We start from the raw sequence: 22627 nt of genomic DNA on the forward strand, positions 1-22627 counted from the left end.
CCGATATATTTATCATTCTTCTTCTTCCATTTGCTGACTATCGCCTCGTGACTATCGATAGTTTATAGAGATGTAACAGAATTTTGAAGTGAGAGCTCCCTGATTTCTTCGGCTTGAGAGCTGGGAGGTTTCGATACATTTTATAAACCTGTATGGAACATATTTTTACATTGGAAGAATAATAATTAACTATGCAGTCTGAAAACTTTAAAACCCATGAAAGTACTTAAGTCTATCGCCCATCTCTAGTTTTGAAAGATGATGCGGCCCGCGGCCGTGTTTGAAATTCAAAAACAAAGAACATTTTTTCTTTTGGCTAGTTTATTTGGTTAATAATAATTTTTTTAAAATAGTTTACGGGTTCAATATATTTATGTAGGTGTGGGTGTGTGTGAGTGTACATAAAATCCAGCTGTACGATATTCGTGTTTTGCTGTCTTCTTATCAAATTAAATAACACAATATTTGTAAGATCTACATATGTCTGCATGCCTGCGCGTGCTAATCGATCATGCAGAGTGATTTAAATTGCTTCCAGCTTTTGCTAATTTTGTTTGGCATAGGCAAAATAAAGAAAAGGTCTACTCTACTCAAAGGATATGCATAAGGATGCCAATGGCACGTGTAAAACTGTGCTTAAAGATCAACTAAATTCGTTACTGCATTTTTGCTTTTTGCATTTCAATTTATAAAAATGTATGTTATGTATATCTAGGTTTAGAGAAGACACTATTCGAAAAAATGGTTACAAAAGCTTTTCAATATGTAATTATTTACGTGTATAAGTATATCCGAGTGTTCGTTTTTCTTTTAGTCAACTGCTCCATTTTCAGTCTTCGACCATTTTTGTGGCTTGTAAGAGTAAATTGGCGTATAAATGGAATATAGTTCTTATTCTTATATAGTATCTACGGGTGTGTATATCGTTCGTATAAAAATTCCAATAAAATTTTATAAAATGTCTTGTTCTGTAAAAACGTACTAAAAATTAATTCTTGCAATATTTTGGCGCTTCTCTTTATGAAAGATGTAGATCTGGCTGCTATATGTGAAGTGGGGGAAAGACATTAAATCGAAAAAAATGAAAAGGGGAAAATATACATAGTAGAATGCATTTTACTCTCTCATGAATTTATTTCTTATACATATGTACGTTGGAAGATTTTCCATATTCGCGCAAATCATAGTAATTCCAATTTGGTTAAAACTTAAGCATCGACAACTAAACGGTAAACTAAACATCATGTATACATTACATGGACAGATGTATGTATGTATATACGCAAATATAGTATTTACACAGTTTAAAAACCATTATTTTACAATTAAATATCTGATAAATACACCCCTTGAATAAATTCATTTAACTTAAGTGCTAGCCAATTAAAATTAAACCAAATAAAATTGTAAAAACATTTTGGCGACAAACCATTTCTCACAAAACATGTTCCGAGATTCACGGATAGGAGTAGGATTCTGGGAGAAGGGGAGGATCAAATATTCATCTTAAGGTTATTCTGAAAATATTCGAGTTGAGGCGTGCCTCTGGGAGGGAATGTGAGTGTGTGTGTGTGTGTCTGTTTCATGCGTCTAAAACAATTTAATCGCCAATCACATATTGCAGTATCTCCATTATTGTTTAATATTCTTTCGTTTTTGAATTTTGATTTTCGATTCGATGCTGTACTAGGGCGTCGCTCCTAGCAATCCATCTCCTCCAGGGTGCGCGACAAGCGATTATTGTCGATCCTCCTTCGCTGCGATCGCCTCACCGCATCTGCCCGTCGATACGGCTCGCTCTTCAGCCCCAGCAGTATGTCCTCCAAGGCCCCGTTGTAGACCTCGTCCTGCTGCAGCAACTTCTTCTCGCGCACCGAATGCGCTTTGGTCTTCAACTCGTTGATGACAGCGTCCTGCAAGGAGAGCGCGCAGGTTGTAGCCAGCTGTTAAACGTGTTTTGGAGCAAGCCACATTGGGGGGATTAAAGAAAACGAATAGAGACAGCCATTAGTCATAGAGAACCATCACCACCACGACACAAAGATATGGACTTATTATAAGCGGTATTAGATATTAGTCGCTGTTAGTGTTAGCTTTTTTTTAATGAGACTTAAGAATCTATAAATATTATATTTAGTTAAACGTTTAACGAGGACAACATCAGCTAATAATAACAAAATCAGTTAACAAGAAGAAAAAAAATTGTAGTATATGCCTAACAACCGCCTGAAACACTTTGTTAACCGATAACCCTGAACTGAATATGGCGTTCTTCGCGTGAAGAAATTAATTTGCAGTGGCTAAACCCACTCCGTCCCGCAGCTTATATTTGTTTTTTGCACATTTTCTCATTCACACTCTGCTTCGCGCAGTGGCAGAGGCCTCTGCCTCTGACACGTCTCTGCCTCTGCCGCGTGTCGGCCCTGACTCTGCAGTGTGTTTCTCAAGGGGAGGGTGGCGAGCTAAAGGAGCGTGTTGGCGCGAGTAGTGTTGGTAATGTAGATGACAGATGAAGAAAAAATGTAAAATTTGACAAAACACCGCTTAGGTGCAGATGTAGTACTGAGTGCCGGGTATACAAGTTGTGACGCGTTAGAAGCGTCTCACACGTCCCTTCTCGTTAGTGATACATTTCTGGCAAGTATCCAATGGTCACAGTCGAAAGTGGATTAGAAATGGAATTAGCGAGTATTAGGCCACACAGCGTGGGGGATTAGAATGAAGGCCAAGAGACTGGCTGATACTAGCTACTTGGTAAGACAAAAGATGACACAAACCACGCGACTTACACTAATCACAAAACAAATCCCGCCACATGCCGTCCCCCAAGAAGATGGTGCTAGTGGTGTTGGTTGATGGTGTTGGATATTGGTTGGATTTGAGGGGGAGCAGGAGCAGGCAGCCAAAACCAAATGTCTGAGCTTTGTGTGTATGTTTCGAGCTTTTAACCAAATGACCATGTAGCTAACGTGACGTGCTAGGGTGGAGGTTGGAGAAGGTTAAGGTGGTGTTGGTTGCTTCTGGGGATGGAGCTATGGGAGGCAATTGTCCACAGTGATGTGCTGCTTGGCAAAGTCAAGCAGACAATGTATTTGCTGCGTAAGTCAGATCAGAACGAAAGCGTATCAGATTACTAGATCATTGGTGAGATGAGCAGGAGTGAGACATCCGAGTCTGAAGTGTTTGAGGCTACCTTAAGGGGGAGCTGCCGCTGGCCAGCACTCACCTGTTGTTTCTTCTGGTTGTGCTTGTTGCGCATTAGAACCTGGGCGTTGTTCTCCTTCTTTGAGGCAGCCAGGGCCGCTGCCTGCTCCAGACGACGTCGCTGCTCGTTCTCCTGGTCGTGTTGCTGCAATAAGGACAAAGATTGTAAGAAAATCTCAAACCGTAGTGACTGCACAGCCGGCACCCACCTTGAAGGCCCGCGTAAAGCGGACGATCAGCGAAAAGAAGGCCGCCGCATCGGCTGTCCTTGAGGACTCGCCAAAGTACTCGACACACTCCTTGAACGCCTCCTGGGCGTGCCGCAGGTCGCTCTTGATCTTCTTCAGCTTGTCCTCGGTGTTGTTGAGAAAGTCCCGCAGGATGTGTGTCTGCGTGCCCTTCACCCGCAGCTCGGCCTCCTTGCGCACCTGATCCATGCCCTTGTCCAGCTCGTGGACATCGGCGACCACATTCTCGAGAGCAACCAACGCCGCCTTGTCTGTGCACTGAAGCTCCGTCTCGTAGTTGAGCAACTCCGGGAATTTGGCCCGTATTGTGGCTACAATGTAGTGCAGCAGCGACGACCGCTTGTCTGTCGATTTTGTATCGATGAGCGTGTCCAGCGACTGCAGCTTGAAGCCATATGCCGGTCCCCGCTTGTTGCTGTTCAGATAGTTACCAAAGGCCAGAACAATCTCCAGAACCGCCCTGAACTTGCGCGACTGCTTCAGAGAGTTGGAGGCTCCGGCTATCGACTGGACTTGCTACAACATGAAATAGTACAATTTACATTAAAAGATCAGCTCTGATCGATCAATCGCAGACTGTTGATCCATACCGGACTGATCAGATGGACGCTATCGACAAAGTTTCCCATGTAGTTCATAATCGAGAGCTTGAAGGAGATTCGCTCGACACGCGACAGCTGCAGCATGAACCTATCCTCCTCCGTAAGCAGCTGTGGGTCCTTGCGCGCAATTATGTACTCCTTGTAGGCCTTGATCTCGACATCTGTGGGCACCATCTTCTGCAGCAGCTCCACATTCTCCAGCGAAAGCTTCTTCAGATCCAGACCCTGTATGGCAGCCACAACATCGTCGATGGGCATGCCCAGCTTACGACGGGAGATTGCTAAGAGATAAATCAATCAATATTCAATAAATGGCTTAGATTGAAGCTCCCCATCCGCACTTACCAATGTTTCTTAACCTCGTGTGCTCCAGCAGCGAGACATTGTCGGGCCTCTTGAAGCGCTTGCTGGACTGCAGCGATCCATCCACCTCCGAGCCAGTGGTGCCGTTGTGCAGGGCCCCGCCAATGCTGCCAATCTTGAAGCGCTCCTCGAACTCGTTAAAGTCGATCTGCTTGAAGATCTTCTCGTCGTCCAGTTCATTGAAAATGGTTCCACGCACCTGCAAAAGGAAACAGAGAGACATCAATATGGGAAGATCAAGGCACAGCCTTTCTGCTCTGATCAGACAGACACTCACCTGATTCGGCTTCAGCGGTATCCAGTTAAGTGTGGGCAACTTGTATTTGGTGGGCACCTTTCGCTTGATGGTCATGGCGCCGTCTGGGGCGGGCATGAAACCGGCGACTGGAGGCGGCGGTGGCGGGAACGAGCTTAGCATGGGCTGGGCATGCGGCGGGGAAGGCGCTGTCGAGGCGATGCTGCCGTTGGGGCTGCCCAGCGGACTGAGGCCCATGCCGGGCATCATGGGCGGTGGCGGTGGTGCGGGTGGTGCCGGTGGTGGAGGCGGTGGCGGAGCTGCTGCTGCCGTGGTCATCGGTGGAGGCAGCGGCGGGGGCAGAGGCGAGTCAGAGCCTGATGTGGCGCCAGCCTGAAGCCCGCCATTCGTCAGGCATCCATCTCCGCTGGAGGCGGAACGGGGAAGGGAGCGGGACAAGGTCTGCAGCTCCTGGTTCTTGGTGCGCAGCAGAGTGTCGCGCTTCTGCAGCTCTTGTTCGTTCTGCTGCAACATCCGCTGGAGGGCCGTAAGCTCCTCCTCCAGATTCTGGCGGGCCACCGTCAGCTGGTCGCGCTCCGTCTTCAGGTTGATGTTCTCCGTCTCCAGCTCGGCGAATTTATAGAGGAACTCCGAGTTGCGATCGATCTCACGCTCCAGCTGATCGTCCAGCTCCTGGACCCTCTCTAAAGCCGAGGTTTTAGTCTCCGAGTCTTCCATGAGGGCGGCCACATCGAAGACGTTGTCCAGGTAGGCAGAGATCTGGACCTTTAGCTCCTCGGACTCGGTCAGCCGAATCCGTTCGAGGTACTTGTCCAGCCCCAGCGCGGTGAACTCGTACTGCAGATGGACGCGGTAGTTCATGTCCTCCACGGAGTGCACGACGATGTTCATGAACTGCATGCAGGCGACCATGAAGTCAATATTGAAGGCCTCGAAGTTCATGAAGTACTCCATAAGGGTCTGGAAGCGCCGCTGCTCCTGGCACACGTCCTTGAAGTTGTCGAAGGAGCCCAGGATGATCTCGTGCCCTCCCTTCACCAGGCAGATGGCCGCCAGCAGCTCCAGCACCAGCGCCTTCGTCCTCAGCGACTTGTGGATGAGGCTAAGGGCAATACAGTTGATGGCCTCCCGATGCTGGATGACCATGTTGAAGCCGTACTTGTTGTTCATAATGGCCCGCAGGCACATGATCGACACATGGATGTCGTCGGTGGCCGCTCCCATGTTCAGCTTGGCAATGTGACGTGAGCGCCGCTTCAGGCTAGGACTGTCCAGGGCGTCGGCAATGGTGGGACGCAAGAAGCCATAGGACACGTGCTGCTGCCTCGAGCTATCCAGCAGTAGGAGAGAGCCATTGCCCAGACCCCCATTGTGAGTATGTGGGTGAGACTGGCTCTGGGGGGGACTGAGGGAACTGTTTTGGCTGAGTACCATTTCCACGCCATCCCCGCCGCTGGTTAGGTTTAGGCGCTCCTCGGAGGCGCAGAGGGCGCCTTGGAGGCGCTGCTCGTGCTGCATCATCTGCAGCCGAAAGCAGAGATAGTCCACCAGGGCGTCCAGGCCCTGGTTGCTGTCATCGAGGAATTCCTTCACCCACTCAATGTGGTTCGTTCGCAGCGAGATCTCGAGGTCCCGCAGCACCTGCGTGGACGTCGACTCGCCTACCATTTTCCGTTTCTGGCAAAAAAAGTACAAGAGGTAAAGCTGTAAGTGTACAAGGAGAGAGAGAGAGAGAGAGAGAGAGTATAGGTTGGATAGGAGAATGCAGTATTCGGGAGCAGGATACAGGATACGGGTGGTGCAGATGCAGCGGGAGACCATGGATAGATAGAGAAAGAAAGGACGAAAAGAGATAGGAGTTTCGTGGTGGATAGTGGTGTGTTTGTGTGTGTGTGTTTGTCAGTGTTTTGTGAGTAGAGAAATGAGAAATTTACGCATTAATTAATGGCACAACAAGATAACTCGGTTTAAAATTTAATCATTTTAGTCTACAATTTGAGCTTTTGCCCAATGCTGGTTAACGGTTAAGGGCTAAGGAACAAACAGAAAACCAAAAACCAAACTACCAGAGATCAAACACCAATCGAATGGATTATACTGTATACTGTATGTATTATATTGTACTCATATCTTACCCGATGACTGCGTGATGCTTTTGGGTCCAAATATGTTCGCAATCTGCTCAAGTAATGTGAGGGTGGATCCTTCGCCTGCACCATTTCCTACAGACAAAATGAAACGGATGCGATATTTGGGGATTAGTTGAGGATATGCACATGCTACAATGCTATTTAAGGGTTTTTTATACCCGGTACTCGAATAGTTAGGGTTATATTTGATTTGTGGCGAAAGTGATGTGCGTCACACACATAAGGCAACATACATATGTATGTATATATTCTTGATCAGGATATTGATCCAAATCTATGTCTGACGGTCCGTCCCGATGAGCCTCTAGTTCTCAGAGACGAAATATTGACATACACTTGTAACAGTGTAATATCCCAGCCACGTGGATCCAAAAATTGGCGGCTCTAGCTTTTATAGTCTCTGATATCCAGGCTCTCAACGGAGCGAACGGACGGACGAACAAACGGACACACAGACAGACATGACTGTATTTACTCCGCTATGGACCACAAATAGTAGTAGTGACGCGTATAAAAGCGTCTCATTACGTTCCTCCTCGATTATACAGTGAATTTACAGTGAAACGCCATGTTATTTGGGCCCCCACATAAAAAAGAACAATGGCGCTGCGATTGCTAAGCAATTACAATTTTTTAGTCGGTTGTGAAATATTTAACTCAGAATCGAGCCATGCACATTTAATTTTTCCATTTTTCCATTTTTCCGCTTCAAACCAAACCAACATTTTTGTAATAGATTTGGGGCTTTAAATGTGCTTTATCGTTAGTTTTTGTTGTAAGAGAGAACTTTTTTTAAAGAATTCAAAAAATATAAATATTTTTAATTTTTTTTTTTTGATGTAGCGCTTTTTTTTCTTGTAACTTAAGTATTGTACTTTTGGTTGATGTGAACTTTGCCATTCTAAAAAGTTGATGAATGCATCTACATATATATTAAAATTGTAATTTAGATAAGATTAAGATTCATCAGAATATCTTTAGTTTAACCGTTTAATGGCAATGCTAGGAAATCATCTTTAGTGGATATGGATGTGGCAGTGGCCAGAGACCAAAGAGAGAGAGAGAGAGAGAGAAAAATGTCTTCTGAAACATTAATACCAGGCGGAGACTTAGCGGCTTTTACTTTTGTTTTTTATTTATATTTTTACAGCCGGCAGTAACCGCATATTTGTGTAGTACGATTATGTCTACGGTTCCGCACATCGATCCCCATCCCCATCCACATCTCCATTCCCAGTCAACCCGATCCGAGGCTGGGGCAACGTGATCACATAAGCATCGATGGGTGCTTGCCTAACGTTGGACATTTTTAAGCATTTTTGATCATGAAGCGTGGTATACCTGGTTAGCCTGTGTTTTGTTTAACTATGCCAACCACTAAGGCACCAACAAAACAGCCAAAACTCCGAAGCCAAAGCATAGCAAAAGCAATAGCAGCAGCAGCTAAAGCTACAAATGCGATCCCTGAGATCCAACCAACGCATGACTACAACCTAAACTATGTGTGGGTTTTGGTTGGGGTTTCGAATCAGGGAGCTGAGCTGCAGTCAAAGAAAAACCAGTTTGATTCTTTTTCCTAGTCGAAGAGACCTGAAGAAATATCAACATGCATACCAGGTACATATACACACTAATACATACATAAGTATCTTTAGATGGGAAAAGTTATATTTATATGTAAATGTATAGGTATGTATGAAAGCGGCACCAACAATTAAGAACTGCAATTTATTGCAGGAATAATTATTTGCATTTTGTCACTATGAGCCTCGAAAGCGAGAGAGCGAGAGAGAGAGAGAGAGCTTCGTGGGATTGGCTTCCCTCGAGGAGTCACTTGGAAGAGTCAGTCTCTAAGTCTCAGTCGTCCTAGAGTGGCAAGTTTCGCCTCTACCAACATCGTCGACATGACTTGTCCCATTCTCTGTCTTGCTGTCTGTCTGTGGTGTGGGCAGCGTTTTCATTCAGTTTCATGACTAGACTTCGCTAGAGAGCGGGTTTTACAGTGGGCTAATTTAATAAAAATAATTATAAAATACATATAATATAAAACAGGAGATCCAATTCCAAAATTCCTTAGAGCAAATGATTACATGACTAAACGAGTATCTACCAAATGGATTGTTTTAATTCACTATTTTAGACGCCTCACCCACGGTGCAGTGTTACCGTCTGAATTATGGAAAACAGGTCTCTGTCTCTGTGTAGCTGGCGTGCAGGAGGCGGCAGACAGGCGGTTCGGTCATCAAGAACCGGCGACGACGTGGACAACAAACAACACCAAAGTGTACCCATGTTGGGTGTTTATGATATTTTATCGTATGGCAGAAAATGTTTAACGCGAGTCCCAAGTCTGAGCAGGGCATTCCTCTTCCTGCTCTACGAGTATTCAACTCCACTCCGAAATATGCCTATGGCGAAAATGCTCGCATTTACTTATGCGTGCAGCAGTATTTACTCTTTGTTGTGCACCACCGTTGCCAGTTTCTAGGTGCAGCTCTTGAAAATTCAGTGACCCAGTTACAAGCGAGATATATGTACATATAGAGGGATGGATGGATAGATACGAGTCGAATCCAACGAAAAAGGGGCACGCTCTGGCGCAGACGTTAATGGTTTCGTCATAACTTCCGCCAGTACCCGTCCCCCTCCAGATCATAATCAAAAGCACGCAATCTAGATTTGTCCTATAAGGTATCTGGAAACATATGTACATACATATGTACAATGTACATAGACGCGAGTATATGGATCTGTATATAAAACTGCATAGACTTCCGCATTCCGTAAAATAATTTCAAATTTCCAAAATATTTCATTTTTGAGTTCAGCCAGCGAGTTTTTAACTTATCCTTATCTTTAATTGTTCAACTTCGAGTGTTATTTAGCTGAGCGAAAAACAATTAAACTCAAAATGTGATAATTATTTTAGTGTTTTAAGCTTAAACCTCAAGATTTATCATCATATCTATCATACCTGTCCATTAGCTAAATGAAAAGGAATTTCGTTTCGTTAATTTCATCAGCGTATAAACGCATTCGAAATTCCAATTGGTGGCCCTCGTAGCAACACTTGGGTGTGTGAGTGTGTGTGCAACAATTATATTGCGCAAAGTCATTTGCTGTGGGGTTTAATTGGAGCGGCAGCCACTTCACTTCTAGGCGGCCTAAAGGTCAGCGTTCAAGGTGTCGCCACGAATGAAGGAGAGACATCAACCAAATACTTAACCCCCCAAAGAGCCAATGAGCCATAGAGCCACTCCCACCTCCAACCACTTTGACCAGCGACTAAGGGAGAGTCGGTCAGAGTTCAAAAGTAAAGCTAATAGTATGAATGCCAGTTCTGACTGGGGGGTTCGGTCAAGGGGCGGATAGTTGCCTTTTTCCAGCAAAGAAATATTATCAGGTTTATGCACGCTTTAATAGCATGAAAAAAACCATTTGTTTTGGCACTCACTTGATCGCATATCATGTCCCACTTCTTCTCGTCATCGTAGTTACGCAGCAGCTTTGCCTTGTCCGGTGGCAAATCCATGGAGGCCTGGAGAAATGAAAGAACAAAAAGTGTTAATGGTTTATTGAGCCTGTGCCTTTTCAAACATATGTACAAATGTATATTGCGAAGATATAATATGCAGATATAGGGGTAATCAAAACGGCTACATTTGTTGACAATTGAACTCTTAAGGCTTATTGTGGTGACATCCAACAGTGGAGTATCTTTTAAGTGGCCTATTTGCTTGTTCATGCAAATATTGAATCATCACAGTAACTGCTACTGAAGGGTACTTAAAGTTAATATTGCAAAGAGTAGGGAGACAAAGATATTCTCCATTTCCCAAAACTTTGTTATGTGATTCAACTTTTTTCAGGATTTGTCTAGAGAAAAAACCCACGTCCGACCACTGTGTGGTGGCATCATTCTCTGAACTGGACCCCAACAAGCAGAAAATCAAACAAATCAACAAAACATAACCCATTCTTACCTGGACGATTGTGTAAAATGGTTAAATGCACAATTTAACTGGAGGCAATGCATGGTTCACTAATGGAATCGCCAAATAAGCTTACGTGACTTCATTTAAATGTTCCTCTTTATTTTTCTGTGTGTTTTCCTGGGTGCAGCTGCAGTTGCAGTTGCATGTTCTAATTATACACACAAACACACATACAACGGCACAGACACATCTGATGATGTTGGAACGCAAGAAGTGGGAGTGCCGAGGACAGATGACAAAAGTATAAAGTCATCATAATGGATGATCACACAATGAAGATGGAAATCGGACATACGAAAAACAGTTCGGAGAGAGCGAGATGGTTCAATACAATGTATTTAAAGGGGGGGTTACTACTAGATATGTATAGTATTCATCGGATCGTGGAATCGGGACTAGACGATTTTTCTCAGTGTAGGATCTGCTGGTTGTGTATACCCTTTACTTATGCGCTTACTCTCAGTAACTTTGCGGACCGAAAATCTTGTAAGTTTTCTATTCCATGACTGCATTTGTGTTGGTTTTGACATTGAGAGACTCTTGCACAGAGGATAATGGATGAGAGATGACGAGAGTCGACGTAGCACATGGTCCTTGGGGTTGATAACCTATTGACCTATGGACCTATTGAACAGAATATTTGGCATAGAGAGAAGGCTTGGCAAGGCGTTAGGGTAATTTTTTTACATCGGAGTGTAACACACAAAAAGAGTGCATTTACAGAGCTCTTTGGGAACCTGACAAAGAGTAAGTCTTCTTAAAGATAAATCGTTTTAAAAAGAAGATCTAGTTTCAGATGGATGCTTTACAATTAACTTCATTTCCGATCACATTCCTCTGTAAAATGTTTCGTATATCTTCAAGATTTAAAATTGAACGATAATTCACCTCATTGCCTTTTTTCACATTCAATTAGTGGAAACTTACTTGCAGTTTCGCAGCTTTGGCAGTGTGTTAATTAAGCTAAACAATTATTAAATTATCTCTTTCCTCTGTTAGGTTGGTTTTACATTTTTTTTGTTGACATTTTTGCAAAACGTTTTAGTTACATTTGTACATATACAAGTGCATATTTTTGTGTAAATCATTTCCACCCATACCCTTATGGGAATATGTTTGTAAAATATATTGTTTAATTAATTGTGATGTTGTGAGTGAACCCACTGCCCTTTCTCTATTCTATAACCTTCCCATCCCTTTCCACTCTCCCATACTCCACTGCTCCACTCCCTGTTCCGCTCTGAGATCATCATTGAGGCTGAGTGATTTGCCTCAACGCGCTTCCCGTAATAACAAAACAGAAAACAGAAATAACGAGAAGGGTCGTGTGAGACGCTTCTTACGCGTCACTACTTTTATACCCGGCACTCAGTACTACATCTGCAACTTAGCGGTTATTTGTCAAATTTTACATTTTTTCTTCATCTGTCGTCTACATCAACAACACTTCTCACGCCAAACGCTCCTTTAGCTCGCCACCCTACCCTGGAGCGACACACTGCAGAGTCAGGGCAGAGTCGTGGCAGAGGCAGAGGCAGAGACGAGTCAGGGGCACAGGCCATAAACTGCGAGAAGCAGAGTGTGAATGAGAGAATGTGTAAAAAACAAATATAAGCTGCGGGACGGTTGGGTTTGGCCACTGCAAATTAATTTCTTCATTGTGGCCATAATAATGCTCCAATCGGATCCCAATTTGGCAGATTTGGGAGGTTCTCGCCCAAAATTTGGTGGCTCTAGCTCTTATAGTCTCTGAGAACTAGCCGACAAACAAGACGGACAGACGGACGGACAGACAGACATGGCTCAATCGACTCGGCTATTGATGCTGATCATTATGGGGTCGGAGACGTTTTCTTCTGTGCGTTACATACATTCTCTTTGTGCACAAATACAATATACCCTATTTACTCTTCGAGTACCGGGTATAAAAAAATAAATATGCGAATAAAAGAGCGCATTAAAAGCGAGAGAGAATAATAAGTAAACAAGGTGACAAAGAGACGGCGGAACGAGCTCTCTTCTCCCCTATATTTATGCCAGACCAGGCAAAAAGTACGCGCTACTTTTACTATACATACATACATATGTATGTACATATATAAATTGAACATGATGTACACATGTAAGTACATACGTACATACATATGTACATACATGACTTCATCGTATAATACATACATACATATATCTGTACGTATGTATGTATGTACATATGAAAATTATATATTGGTCCACTCCGAATCCATGCCATGTGAGTGTACACTGGTACATAATGAATTATTTGACCGTCACACCGGATACGCACTTTACATTTTTCCTAACCAATCCCCTCCAAACGCAGCTCGAACCAGGCTACGGCCATGCGAGAATAGTACGTGAGTGGAACCTACATATGTATGTAAATACATACATACATACAAATGTACATACATATGTATGTACATACATAGACGTTTAAATTGGCCATGGGACGTGGCATTTCCCCAGAAACGAGTCTACGGTAATCGTCTGATAGCGGAAAAACAAAATAGATCCTCCTAAATTGACCGATTGTAAGTCACTTTCATTCTTTAAGTCATTTCTGAATCCTATGCCGCACTTATTTAGATGTAGATTTTGTACACAAAAGAAAGATAAGTTTTTTATATATGTATTTTATGAATAATTAATTTTGACATAAGGTGCAGTTTTTATTAGGAACTACAATTTAGAAGCAACAAAATAATTTATTGAATGCAAAAGGACAAAGGGTACTGTAAACGTTCGCATTTTCAGCTCATTTTTGGTGAAGCTTTCGATTACACTACTCGACAAAATCCAACTTTTATTTCCGCTTCCGACCAAACCGACTTTTTCTGATAGACTGAGGGATTTATATTTTTTTTAGAGGATTATGGTTTTTTTCTATGGCAAAACTTTTTTTTAAAGAATTTTAAAAGTGTGGTTTTTGTTTGTAACTTTCTTTTTAGAGGTAGCTCTTTTTTTTACTTGACTCATGTATCCTACGTCTGGTTGTAATGAACTTAGTCATACTTTAAAGCTAATGAATGCATCTATAAAGTGTACCCAAACACTTTGTGGTTTTAGCGTACCGTTTGAAAAATATTAAGCTTTGAAATGCAAGAATGTTGATGTTTGTGAGCTATTTTTTACGAAATTTTGATACCCAGTGACGCACACTGCATGGGGCAGAGTGTGCGAGCGATAAAGAATGAGCAACCAAAAAAAGGCATAAGCAAAGCTGCTGGAAGAGGTGGTGGAAGCTGCCTTCTTCATTCTGGCTATAATAATAATCCAATCTTATCCCAATTCGTTGATCTGATAGACATGGCCAATCACTAAGGAGCTGCGTTTCTTCTTTTCTCATATCTTAAAAATTGTGTACAGTGGCTCCCACCTTAAATGAACCAAAACATTTTTTAAACTTAAAAGTCGTAAAACTTCTGAACCGTCTAACACACCACTGAAAATGAAATGTATACCGATAGATAAATACTTAATCTTCAACAAAACCAATCCATTTATTTTTAAACAATTTTTTTAAAAAAGGTTTCACAATTAAAACCAAAGTAAATGCCTAATTACATCTCTTAGCTTATTTGAATCAGATTCCTCAACCCATTTTTTTTTTGTTTCCTTTTCGCCTAGAAACTCATTTTAAGTTCCTGCTATTTTAATTAATTGTTTCCCACCCCCCTTTACATTTACACGCTTATTAATGTTCTGGTCCAACATTAGCCCACAACTCTTAGTGAAATTATAATGTAGGATATAGAGCAGACGGAATCATTATACATTTCATTTTCAGTGGTGTGTTAGACAGTTCAGAAGCTATACGACTTTTAAGTTTGAAATTTGTTTTGGTTGATTTAATGTGGGAGCCACTGTATATTGGATATTTTCGCCCTTTGTGGGAACGGGGCAAAATTTCTGCGGTATTTTGTCTGTAATTCACCGTATGATCTTACATACATACATATGAACACACATACATACATTTACATATATGTATGTATGTGTGTATGCACATCCCATTCAAGTCCAACGTCGTTTGCCGATTATCGTCAATGTTTGCTATATGTACATATGTACGTACATACGTACATATGTACATATGTATGTATGCACATATGTAGGAAAAAACAGATGCCTTTATGTTTTTATCATTATGTGTGGTTTTTTTTTTTTGCAGACCGCGAAGGAAGTGCACAGCAAAGATAAACTAATGCTTGGCCCTACAATTCCGATAAAGAGCGATCCAATTCAAGCGGAGGGGAGCCACTCCGGCGATAGCTTTTTCGCAGCGCTACATCAGCCGTTAGATATTTGCAAGCCAAACGGACAAAGCGGATGCACACGAAGTCATCAACTTGGTTCCAACGAATAGCTATTCCAGCGAGTGCCACGAGGAGAGTTTTCAAAATGTGCAGTCGTTTCCCATTTTTATTTTGCTCTTTTAAATGCTACTATCGGGGAAGACAACATTTGAATACGTATCATCTGCGCTGAACTTCACCACCTTCCCTCGAAATGAGCAATTGAGCATTGAACTATATTAACAACAATAACTGCTTTTGTGGGTTATAGCCTTGTGGTTTGTGAGCCATTGAAAATGTCATTAGGAAGGCAGTTGCGGCTGCCCCTCTTCACACTCCTCCTTGGTCCAATTTTTTATAGATTTCAGATTCTAGGCCCCATAATTATGATGATGATAATTAAGCGAGTGAAAGTTGGATAGGGTTGGGAAAGTGAATTGAATTGGGAATGAGGATTTTGTGCGGTTTAATCTCTGTCCCATATTGTTTCTTGGTTTTGTGTTAATGACACCCACAATATGAGACAAGAGATTTGACCATGAAATTATCATTTTTTATGCATTTATCTTTAAAGATCTTCAAAAATATGATTTTACTTTCAATTGCTAAATCAATGACTGGCTGAATATACTATAGAAGGGAATGGATTTCATTGCAATCAATATTCCATATACATTTTCCACTTCCGTCCATCCTTCGCTCTTTCTCTCTCTCTCTCTCTGATCAATTGTTTGATCAGCTGGGATTGTCTTCCTTCCAGAATCGACATACTGCACTTCACCCATTCTACGATTCTCTTACGAGAACATTTGGCGCACAGAATGTATTATTGGCATGCCCGAATGCATTCTCGATGCAACGACGAGCTCCTTTTTTTCCATTTTTAATTTCAGTTGATCTTTCACAACTGGCCCTGTTTACAAAACATAGCGGATTCATCATCCTGTTTGAGGTTCCTTCCACGCACAAATGAAATATACATATAGCGAATTCCTGACAGGAATTTTCCGCAGTTCTGGTGACAGGCTTTAAGAAACAAGAAATTCGTTGGCTCCGTGTGACGTTTCCCGTGCGACAGAGTGTTTAAATAAATGTTTTTTGGTGATACGAATTATTAGCTTGTAAAATTATAAGCACTTTGTAGAGACATCAATGGACCACATATATCAGAAATTTCCATTAATATATTGCATCAACTTTCACTGAAATCTGAATTTGAATTGCGAATAGCTTGGCTTTTTCCTCAAAATAAACTTTAGCTCCAGCTTAAAAGTCGTCAGAGGTGTATCATTATGGTAAAATAATAATGAAAATCCGACCTATTAGGACCGTTCACCGCATGCACTGCGTACGAACTTAACCATTCGACGTCGGAGAATTTCCCTGTGCAAAGTTCAGTAAACCCTGGCGATTCAGTCGGCATTTAACCGGAAACATCTGCAGCGACTACCTACGGTTAGACCCCACAAAGCGCAAATTATAAGTGGCAAAAAATCGTATTTGTTGTTATTTATAAACAATGAATCAGAAAAACAATCGCTTTTAGTCAGAAGGCAACTGCATGGATTCCAATAAAAAAATCGAGCCGGATCGCACCGGTCCGGGTCTCGGCCCGTATCAAACCGTATCTACGGATCCAAGGAGACTGAGCAGGCATGGGCGAGGCCAGTTCCAGTAACATAGATTGGATTCAAGAGTGGAAGCGGGAGGGGGAGGAGCTACCGAGATGACAAACTAACAAACAAATACGTTGGGGGGCAAATTTCGAGCTAGAAACGAAGCGAATAAACAAAACAGAAGCCGAAAGACAGAAAAACACACTTTGAATGCGAATAATAGTTTTAGACAAACAATAGAGAAGAATAAATAATAGCAGATTGCATACAAATTGTGGTATCTATTGTCTGTCAATGTTATGTACCCTTGAAGTGGCATAGTTTAATATTGGAAACGATAAAACACACACCAAATGAATAGACTAGTTAAATCCACATTTTACATTTGTATGTACATGTACAGTGTTACTATTTATGTACACTGCCAATCAGACGAATAGACTCACGAGTTTTCCAAGTGAAAAAAGGTTTCTAAAAATCCAGCAGCGAATGATAGTGGAGCAAATTTATTTTTCCATTAATCAAGATTCTTTTCCTTGTTTGAAAAGTAAAGAATTCGACTTCTAAGTGAAAAGAGTTTTTTTTTATGAATTATTTTGTGTAAACACCCCAAAAAAAAGGCCCGTTTTAGCGATCACCGAATAGACTCAATAATGAATATTAGGCAAAATCTTTTAAAAGCTTTGTAATAAATATTTTTTTTATAATGTTTGGAGCTTAACTAATAATGTTTGTGGAAAACTTTTTTGGAATTGCTTTGTAATGTCCTTCAGGACATTAAAATTAAGGGGATTCAAAGGGTTCAATTAAAGCTCGCTGCAGGCGTGTCTGATGCAATTATGAAATGGTTTAACTTCTTAAAATTGTTGACAGGACTCATATCCTTTACGTAAAAGCTATCCCCATGCGATCCCTGCAAAATTCTGATCAGGAGAGAAAAAAAACTTCCAAATTAGGTGAAAATTTGAGTCTTTCATCCACTTCTTTATCAATTTACCGTTATATTTCGTGCGAGTATCCTGGTGAAAGTAGCACGACCGTGTGACAAAAATGTTATTAGCATTGTGGTATTATTGAAATTAGACAAAAGTTATCCTCTTACTGGGTCTCGCAAGGATTCTTGCATTGTTGTCGCGCGTGTCATGACACCGGAAACCGAATTTTTTGTATCCGTTTTTTTTTTTTTTTATAAAAAAGTTTTAATTTGAAAAGAATAGGTCGATGTAATTATTCTTTCATGATCTAAGAAAAAAAGAAAATTTTTTGACTCGTTACAATAGTCCTTTGAGGACCATACTGGTGTTGGGTTCCATTTGCTTTTATGGCGCACTTGACACCCGATTTGTTTCGTGGATGTTGAGTAAATCAGTGGGAAAGCTACTCTTAAAGTCCTTTGGTGAGATTCTGCAACATTTTTGTCACACGGTCGTGCTACTTTCACCAGGATACTCGCACGAAATATAACGGTAAATTGATAAAGAAGTGGATGAAAGACTCAAATTTTCACCTAATTTGGAAGTTTTTTTTCTCTCCTGATCAGAATTTTGCAGGGATCGCATGGGGATAGCTTTTACGTAAAGGATATGAGTCCTGTCAACAATTTTAAGAAGTTAAACCATTTCATAATTGCATCAGACAGGCCTGCAGCGAGCTTTAATTGAACCCTTTGAATCCCCTTAATTTTAATGTCCTGAAGGACATTACAAAGCAATTCCAAAAAAGTTTTCCACAAACATTATTAGTTAAGCTCCAAACATTATAAAAAAAATATTTATTACAAAGCTTTTAAAAGATTTTGCCTAATATTCATTATTGAGTCTATTCGGTGATCGCTAAAACGGGCCTTTTTTTTGGGGTGTTTACACAAAATAATTCATAAAAAAAAACTCTTTTCACTTAGAAGTCGAATTCTTTACTTTTCAAACAAGGAAAAGAATCTTGATTAATGGAAAAATAAATTTGCTCCACTGTCATTCGCTGCTGGATTTTTAGAAACTTCTTTTTTCACTTGGAAAACTCGTGAGTCTATTCGTCTGATTGGCAGTGTATATACATATGTACAAACAACAATAAACAACTATCGTTCGACCCGTAATCCTAAATCAAGATTCCCAGGACCATACTTACAACACTGAGATGAAGAAAAGAATATCCGATCCTCAATAAGGAATAGTGCCGACTACGTATAAAGGACAATCTCGATCGGAACACCCGTTTGAGGAGCATATTTCTCAGTCAGTAACATGACTGACGATAACCGAGATGTAGAGCTATGCATATGAATACACATAAAGATGTTTTTTTCTTTTCACGTCTCCCCTTCTGTTCCGTTCTATTCCAGTGGGTGATAAGCCGAGCCGGTCCGATGGCCACAAAGCGACATGGGGGAGAGGAGGCTGGATAGAGCGAGAAGTGAGTCAGCATTGGCACAGATCAATGTCATAGCAGCCGCATTAAGAGGGACAGAGAGGGAGACAATCGATCAATTTGCTTTAATGGCCATTAGCATGCCGAATTGGACTAAGAGAACGGCTGAGACGCAGAGAGGGGAGTTAATCCAATTGCTTCTGTGGGCCTTTCTCATTTTTATACCCGGTAATCGAAGAGTAAATAAATAGTAAAATAAATAAATATTGTATATATGGCGAAAGTGAATGAATATAGCTCACAGAAGGACATGTTTCCATTAAGAAGACATAAAGAATACATATTATTGATCAGCATTAATAGCCTAGTCGATATAGCTATGCCTGTCTGGATATCAAAAACCACCAAAGCTAGAGTCCTCAAATTTTGGATCCAGATGGCTGGGATAACAACATTTACAAGTGCATTTCGAAATTTCGCCCTGCCCCCTTCTGCCACCACAAAAGACGAAAATCTCTCATATTCACAATTTTGATAAGAGACAATTATAAATAGAATTCCCTAGGGAATGACCTTATCTATTAGATCAACGAATTGGGACTAGTTTCGATCATAATTATAGCCATAATGAAGAAATGATTTTGCAGTGGCTACCCCCATCCCTCCCAGCAGCTGTGCTTGTGCGTTTTTTGCTGCACATTCTTTCTCGCTCGCACACTCTGCCTCATGCCGTGTGCGTCACTGGGAGAGGGTGGCGAGCTAAAATGGCGTGTTGGCGGGGAAAGTGATGCACATGTAGAAAAAATTTAAAAAGTACAATTTGAAAAGATTTAATGACTGAGTACCGGGTATAAAATTTGTGACGCGTACGAAGCGTCTCAGAAACGTTCCTACTCGTTTATAGTATTATGGCGGTCAAAGACGCTGCATTTTTATACCCGGTACTCGAAGAGTAAATAGGGTATATTGTATTTGTACACAAAGAGAATGTACATATGTAACGCACCGAAGGAAACATCTCCGACCCCATAAAGTATATGTATATATTCTTGATCAGCATCAATAGCCGAGTCGGTTGAGCCATGTCTGTCTGTCCGTCCGTCTGACCGTCTTGTTTGTCGGCTAGTTCTCAGAGACTATAAGAGCTAGAGCCACCAAATTTTGGCTCCAGACTGCTGTATGCTCACACTGAAACCAGTGTATTTCAAAAATTAGCCCCGCCCCCTTCCGCCTCCACAAAAGTGCGAAAATCTCCCAAAGCTACGCCATTCCGTAGGGAATGGCCATATCTATCAGATTGGGATCCGATTGGATGATTACTATAGCCGCAATGAAGCAATTAATTTGCAGTGGCTAAACCCACCCCGTCCCGCAGCTTATATTTGTTTTTTACACATTCTCTCATTCACACTCTGCTTCGCGCAGTTTGTGGCCTCTGCCTCTGACACGTATCTGCCTCTGACACGTCTCTGCCTCTGCCATGACTCTGCCCTGACTCTGCAGTGTGTGGCTCTAGGGGAGGGTGGAGAGCTAAAGGAGCGTGTTGGCGTGAGTAGTGTTGTTGATGATGTAGATGACAGATGAAGCAAAATGTAAAATTTGCCAAATAACCGCTAAGGTGCAGATGTAGTCCTGAGTGCCGGGTATAAAAGTTGTGACGCGTAAGAAGCGTCTCACACGTCCCTTCTCGTTTAAGAATTATTTTGGTTGGTAATACAAAATCTTAATTCCGTGGTCTTGTTCAGACCAAGGGGCAGAGAAAACCAGAGAGAGCGAGAGACAGAGAAATAACAACAAAATGTTTGTAGTGGCTAGGATGACAAGTAAATTCAAATCTTTTGTGATTTTGTGACTAGAAATTGGTCTCACATCAGTTTTGTGAGCTCCACCCACAAGACAAATTGGCTCCGAATAATTCCCCTCCCATCCCACTGTGCCCTGCATTTGGAGTTTGAATGCAAGCCAGAGACAGATCAGAACACACACCAGAAGTAAAGGAAAACACTCTCGCAGTGGCGGGTACACAATTTCGGGGGGTCACGGAATATTCTTGTTTTTCGAGAGATGGGGGAATCTGATTAACATAAACCCTCCACATGCGTACGCCACTGAACACACAAAAACACAAACGCACACATGCACGTGAACAGTGTGTATGACAAAATTCAAGCGAACAGTCGATGAGGTCATCAATCACATGCAACAACCGCGAGGGAGGGCAGAGGAGCGAATGTGTGGAGAGAGAGGCTTGAGTAAGCCAATCCTCTGATGAGAAGTACGCCCCATTCATTCCGTTCAATTCTTTAAAAATCTCCAGTTTCGCGACAAATGGGGCTCCGGACTCACCAGAACTTTGGCGAACCGCCGATCCAATTCATCTGCGGTGGGCATCGGCTGCTGGCTACGACTCCGCACGCTCGGCTGCCGGATGTGATGGTACTCGGCGCTGGAGCCGATGTCGTAGCGCAAGTCTTGCTTCTGCAGCGTGCCTCCCCCGGATGCAGGACCGTTGTGATTGTGATGTCCATTGCGCAGCATGGAGTGGGAGCTGTGCTGTGGATGGTGCTGCTGATCATCTGCTTCCACATCGGCAGTGGTGATGTTGCGGGACTTGACTGCACCCATTATTGTGGCAAAGCGACTGCTGCCGCCTGCTGTTGCTGACGCTGCGCCGCCACCTCCGCCTGGTCCGGCCCCTCTGCCTGGTCCTGCTCCTGCGCCACCGTCGTCGCCGGCTTCGATGCTCGCTGCCGTGAGCGCTGTGCTAAGGGATAGGGAAAGGGTCCCCCATACAGTGCGACAGAGTGCGCGGGTGCGTTCGGGGCAACTTGAAAGTTGCTCTTTGATTTCGTTGAAGATATCCAAAGTGGCTGCCTTTTGTTCTTGTGCTTGCTCCTCCTCCTTCTTCTCCTGTTGCTACTGGCTGCTGCTGCTGTGTTTGCCTGCGACTTGGATCTGTTGTGGCGACCGAACGATTGAAATTTAAAAACTGTTGACTAGTTTAATTTAATTTTTCTAATTTAATAAACTTGCTTTGATAATTACATTTAATTTATTTTTGACAATCTAAGCAAAACCACAATTTATTGCTGCTGCAGCGGCGTCGGCGGCTGCTGCTGCTGACAAATCCACACACACACACACACACAACACACAACACAGACAAAGCCAGATTTCAATGAAGACTCCTTCAGCAGGCGGCGACGCCTTTTGTGCTTTGTTCGCGACACGCTTCGCTTTAGTTTTAAGTGAACGTCTCTACGCGAATTATAAACCTTATAAACCTTATTACTTGCATTTCAACTTCTCGAAAAGTGTAAACTAAATGCCACTGCAATTTTATGCACTTTTGACCGACCGCGCGACCGTCTGCATTTGACACCAACAAGCACACACACACGAAAAACCAACACGGCCTCCAACTGCTGTTATTTTGATTCGTGATACTAATTTTTCACTCGCTCTAAATTTTGACTCTTTTTAATTTGTTTAACCAATACAAATATGCAA

General features: G+C 42.3%; 1 protein-coding gene across 6 annotated transcripts; it reads right to left on the reverse strand.

The window, feature by feature from the left end:
- Nucleotides 1-1089: 1089 nt before the first annotated feature.
- On the reverse strand, nt 1090-22033 carry LOC117894870 (formin-like protein). 6 transcript variants are annotated; one of them, XR_004648889.1, is made up of 10 exons: nt 21464-21854; nt 10278-10361; nt 6809-6895; nt 4695-6377; nt 4400-4616; nt 4043-4335; nt 3414-3968; nt 3227-3349; nt 2790-3095; nt 1810-1943 (listed from the first exon to the last, which is right to left on the reverse strand). XR_004648889.1 is itself a non-coding variant. In XM_034802131.1 (9 exons), the coding sequence occupies exons 1-9, from the start codon at nt 21740-21742 to the stop codon at nt 1701-1703; spliced, it is 3534 nt and encodes a 1177-aa protein (XP_034658022.1). In that variant the 5' UTR covers nt 21743-21854; the 3' UTR covers nt 1090-1700. The 6 variants fall into 6 exon arrangements, 4 of the variants coding, with proteins under 4 accessions (XP_034658022.1, XP_034658021.1, XP_034658024.1 ...); XR_004648890.1 differs by having other exon boundaries at nt 4695-6350; nt 21464-21742; XM_034802131.1 differs by lacking the exon at nt 2790-3095 and having other exon boundaries at nt 1090-1913.
- Between the last annotated feature and the right edge of the window lie 594 nt (nt 22034-22627).

The sequence above is a fragment of the Drosophila subobscura genome, chromosome J, assembly GCF_008121235.1.
Source record: "Drosophila subobscura isolate 14011-0131.10 chromosome J, UCBerk_Dsub_1.0, whole genome shotgun sequence".
Lineage (NCBI taxonomy): Eukaryota > Metazoa > Arthropoda > Insecta > Diptera > Drosophilidae > Drosophila > Drosophila subobscura.

Excerpts from the sequence above, each read along its gene's own strand:
- LOC117894870 (XM_034802130.1), bottom strand. The coding sequence starts at position 21,742 with ATGGGTGCAGTCAAGTCCCGCAACATCACCACTGCCGATGTGGAAGCA. Across the intron at positions 6,378-6,808 it reads AAGCATCACGCAGTCATCGG|CTTTACCTCTTGTACTTTTT; the intron begins GTAAGATATGAG and ends GTACACTTACAG. Across the intron at positions 4,617-4,694 it reads TACCGCTGAAGCCGAATCAG|GTGCGTGGAACCATTTTCAA; the intron begins GTGAGTGTCTGT and ends TTCCTTTTGCAG.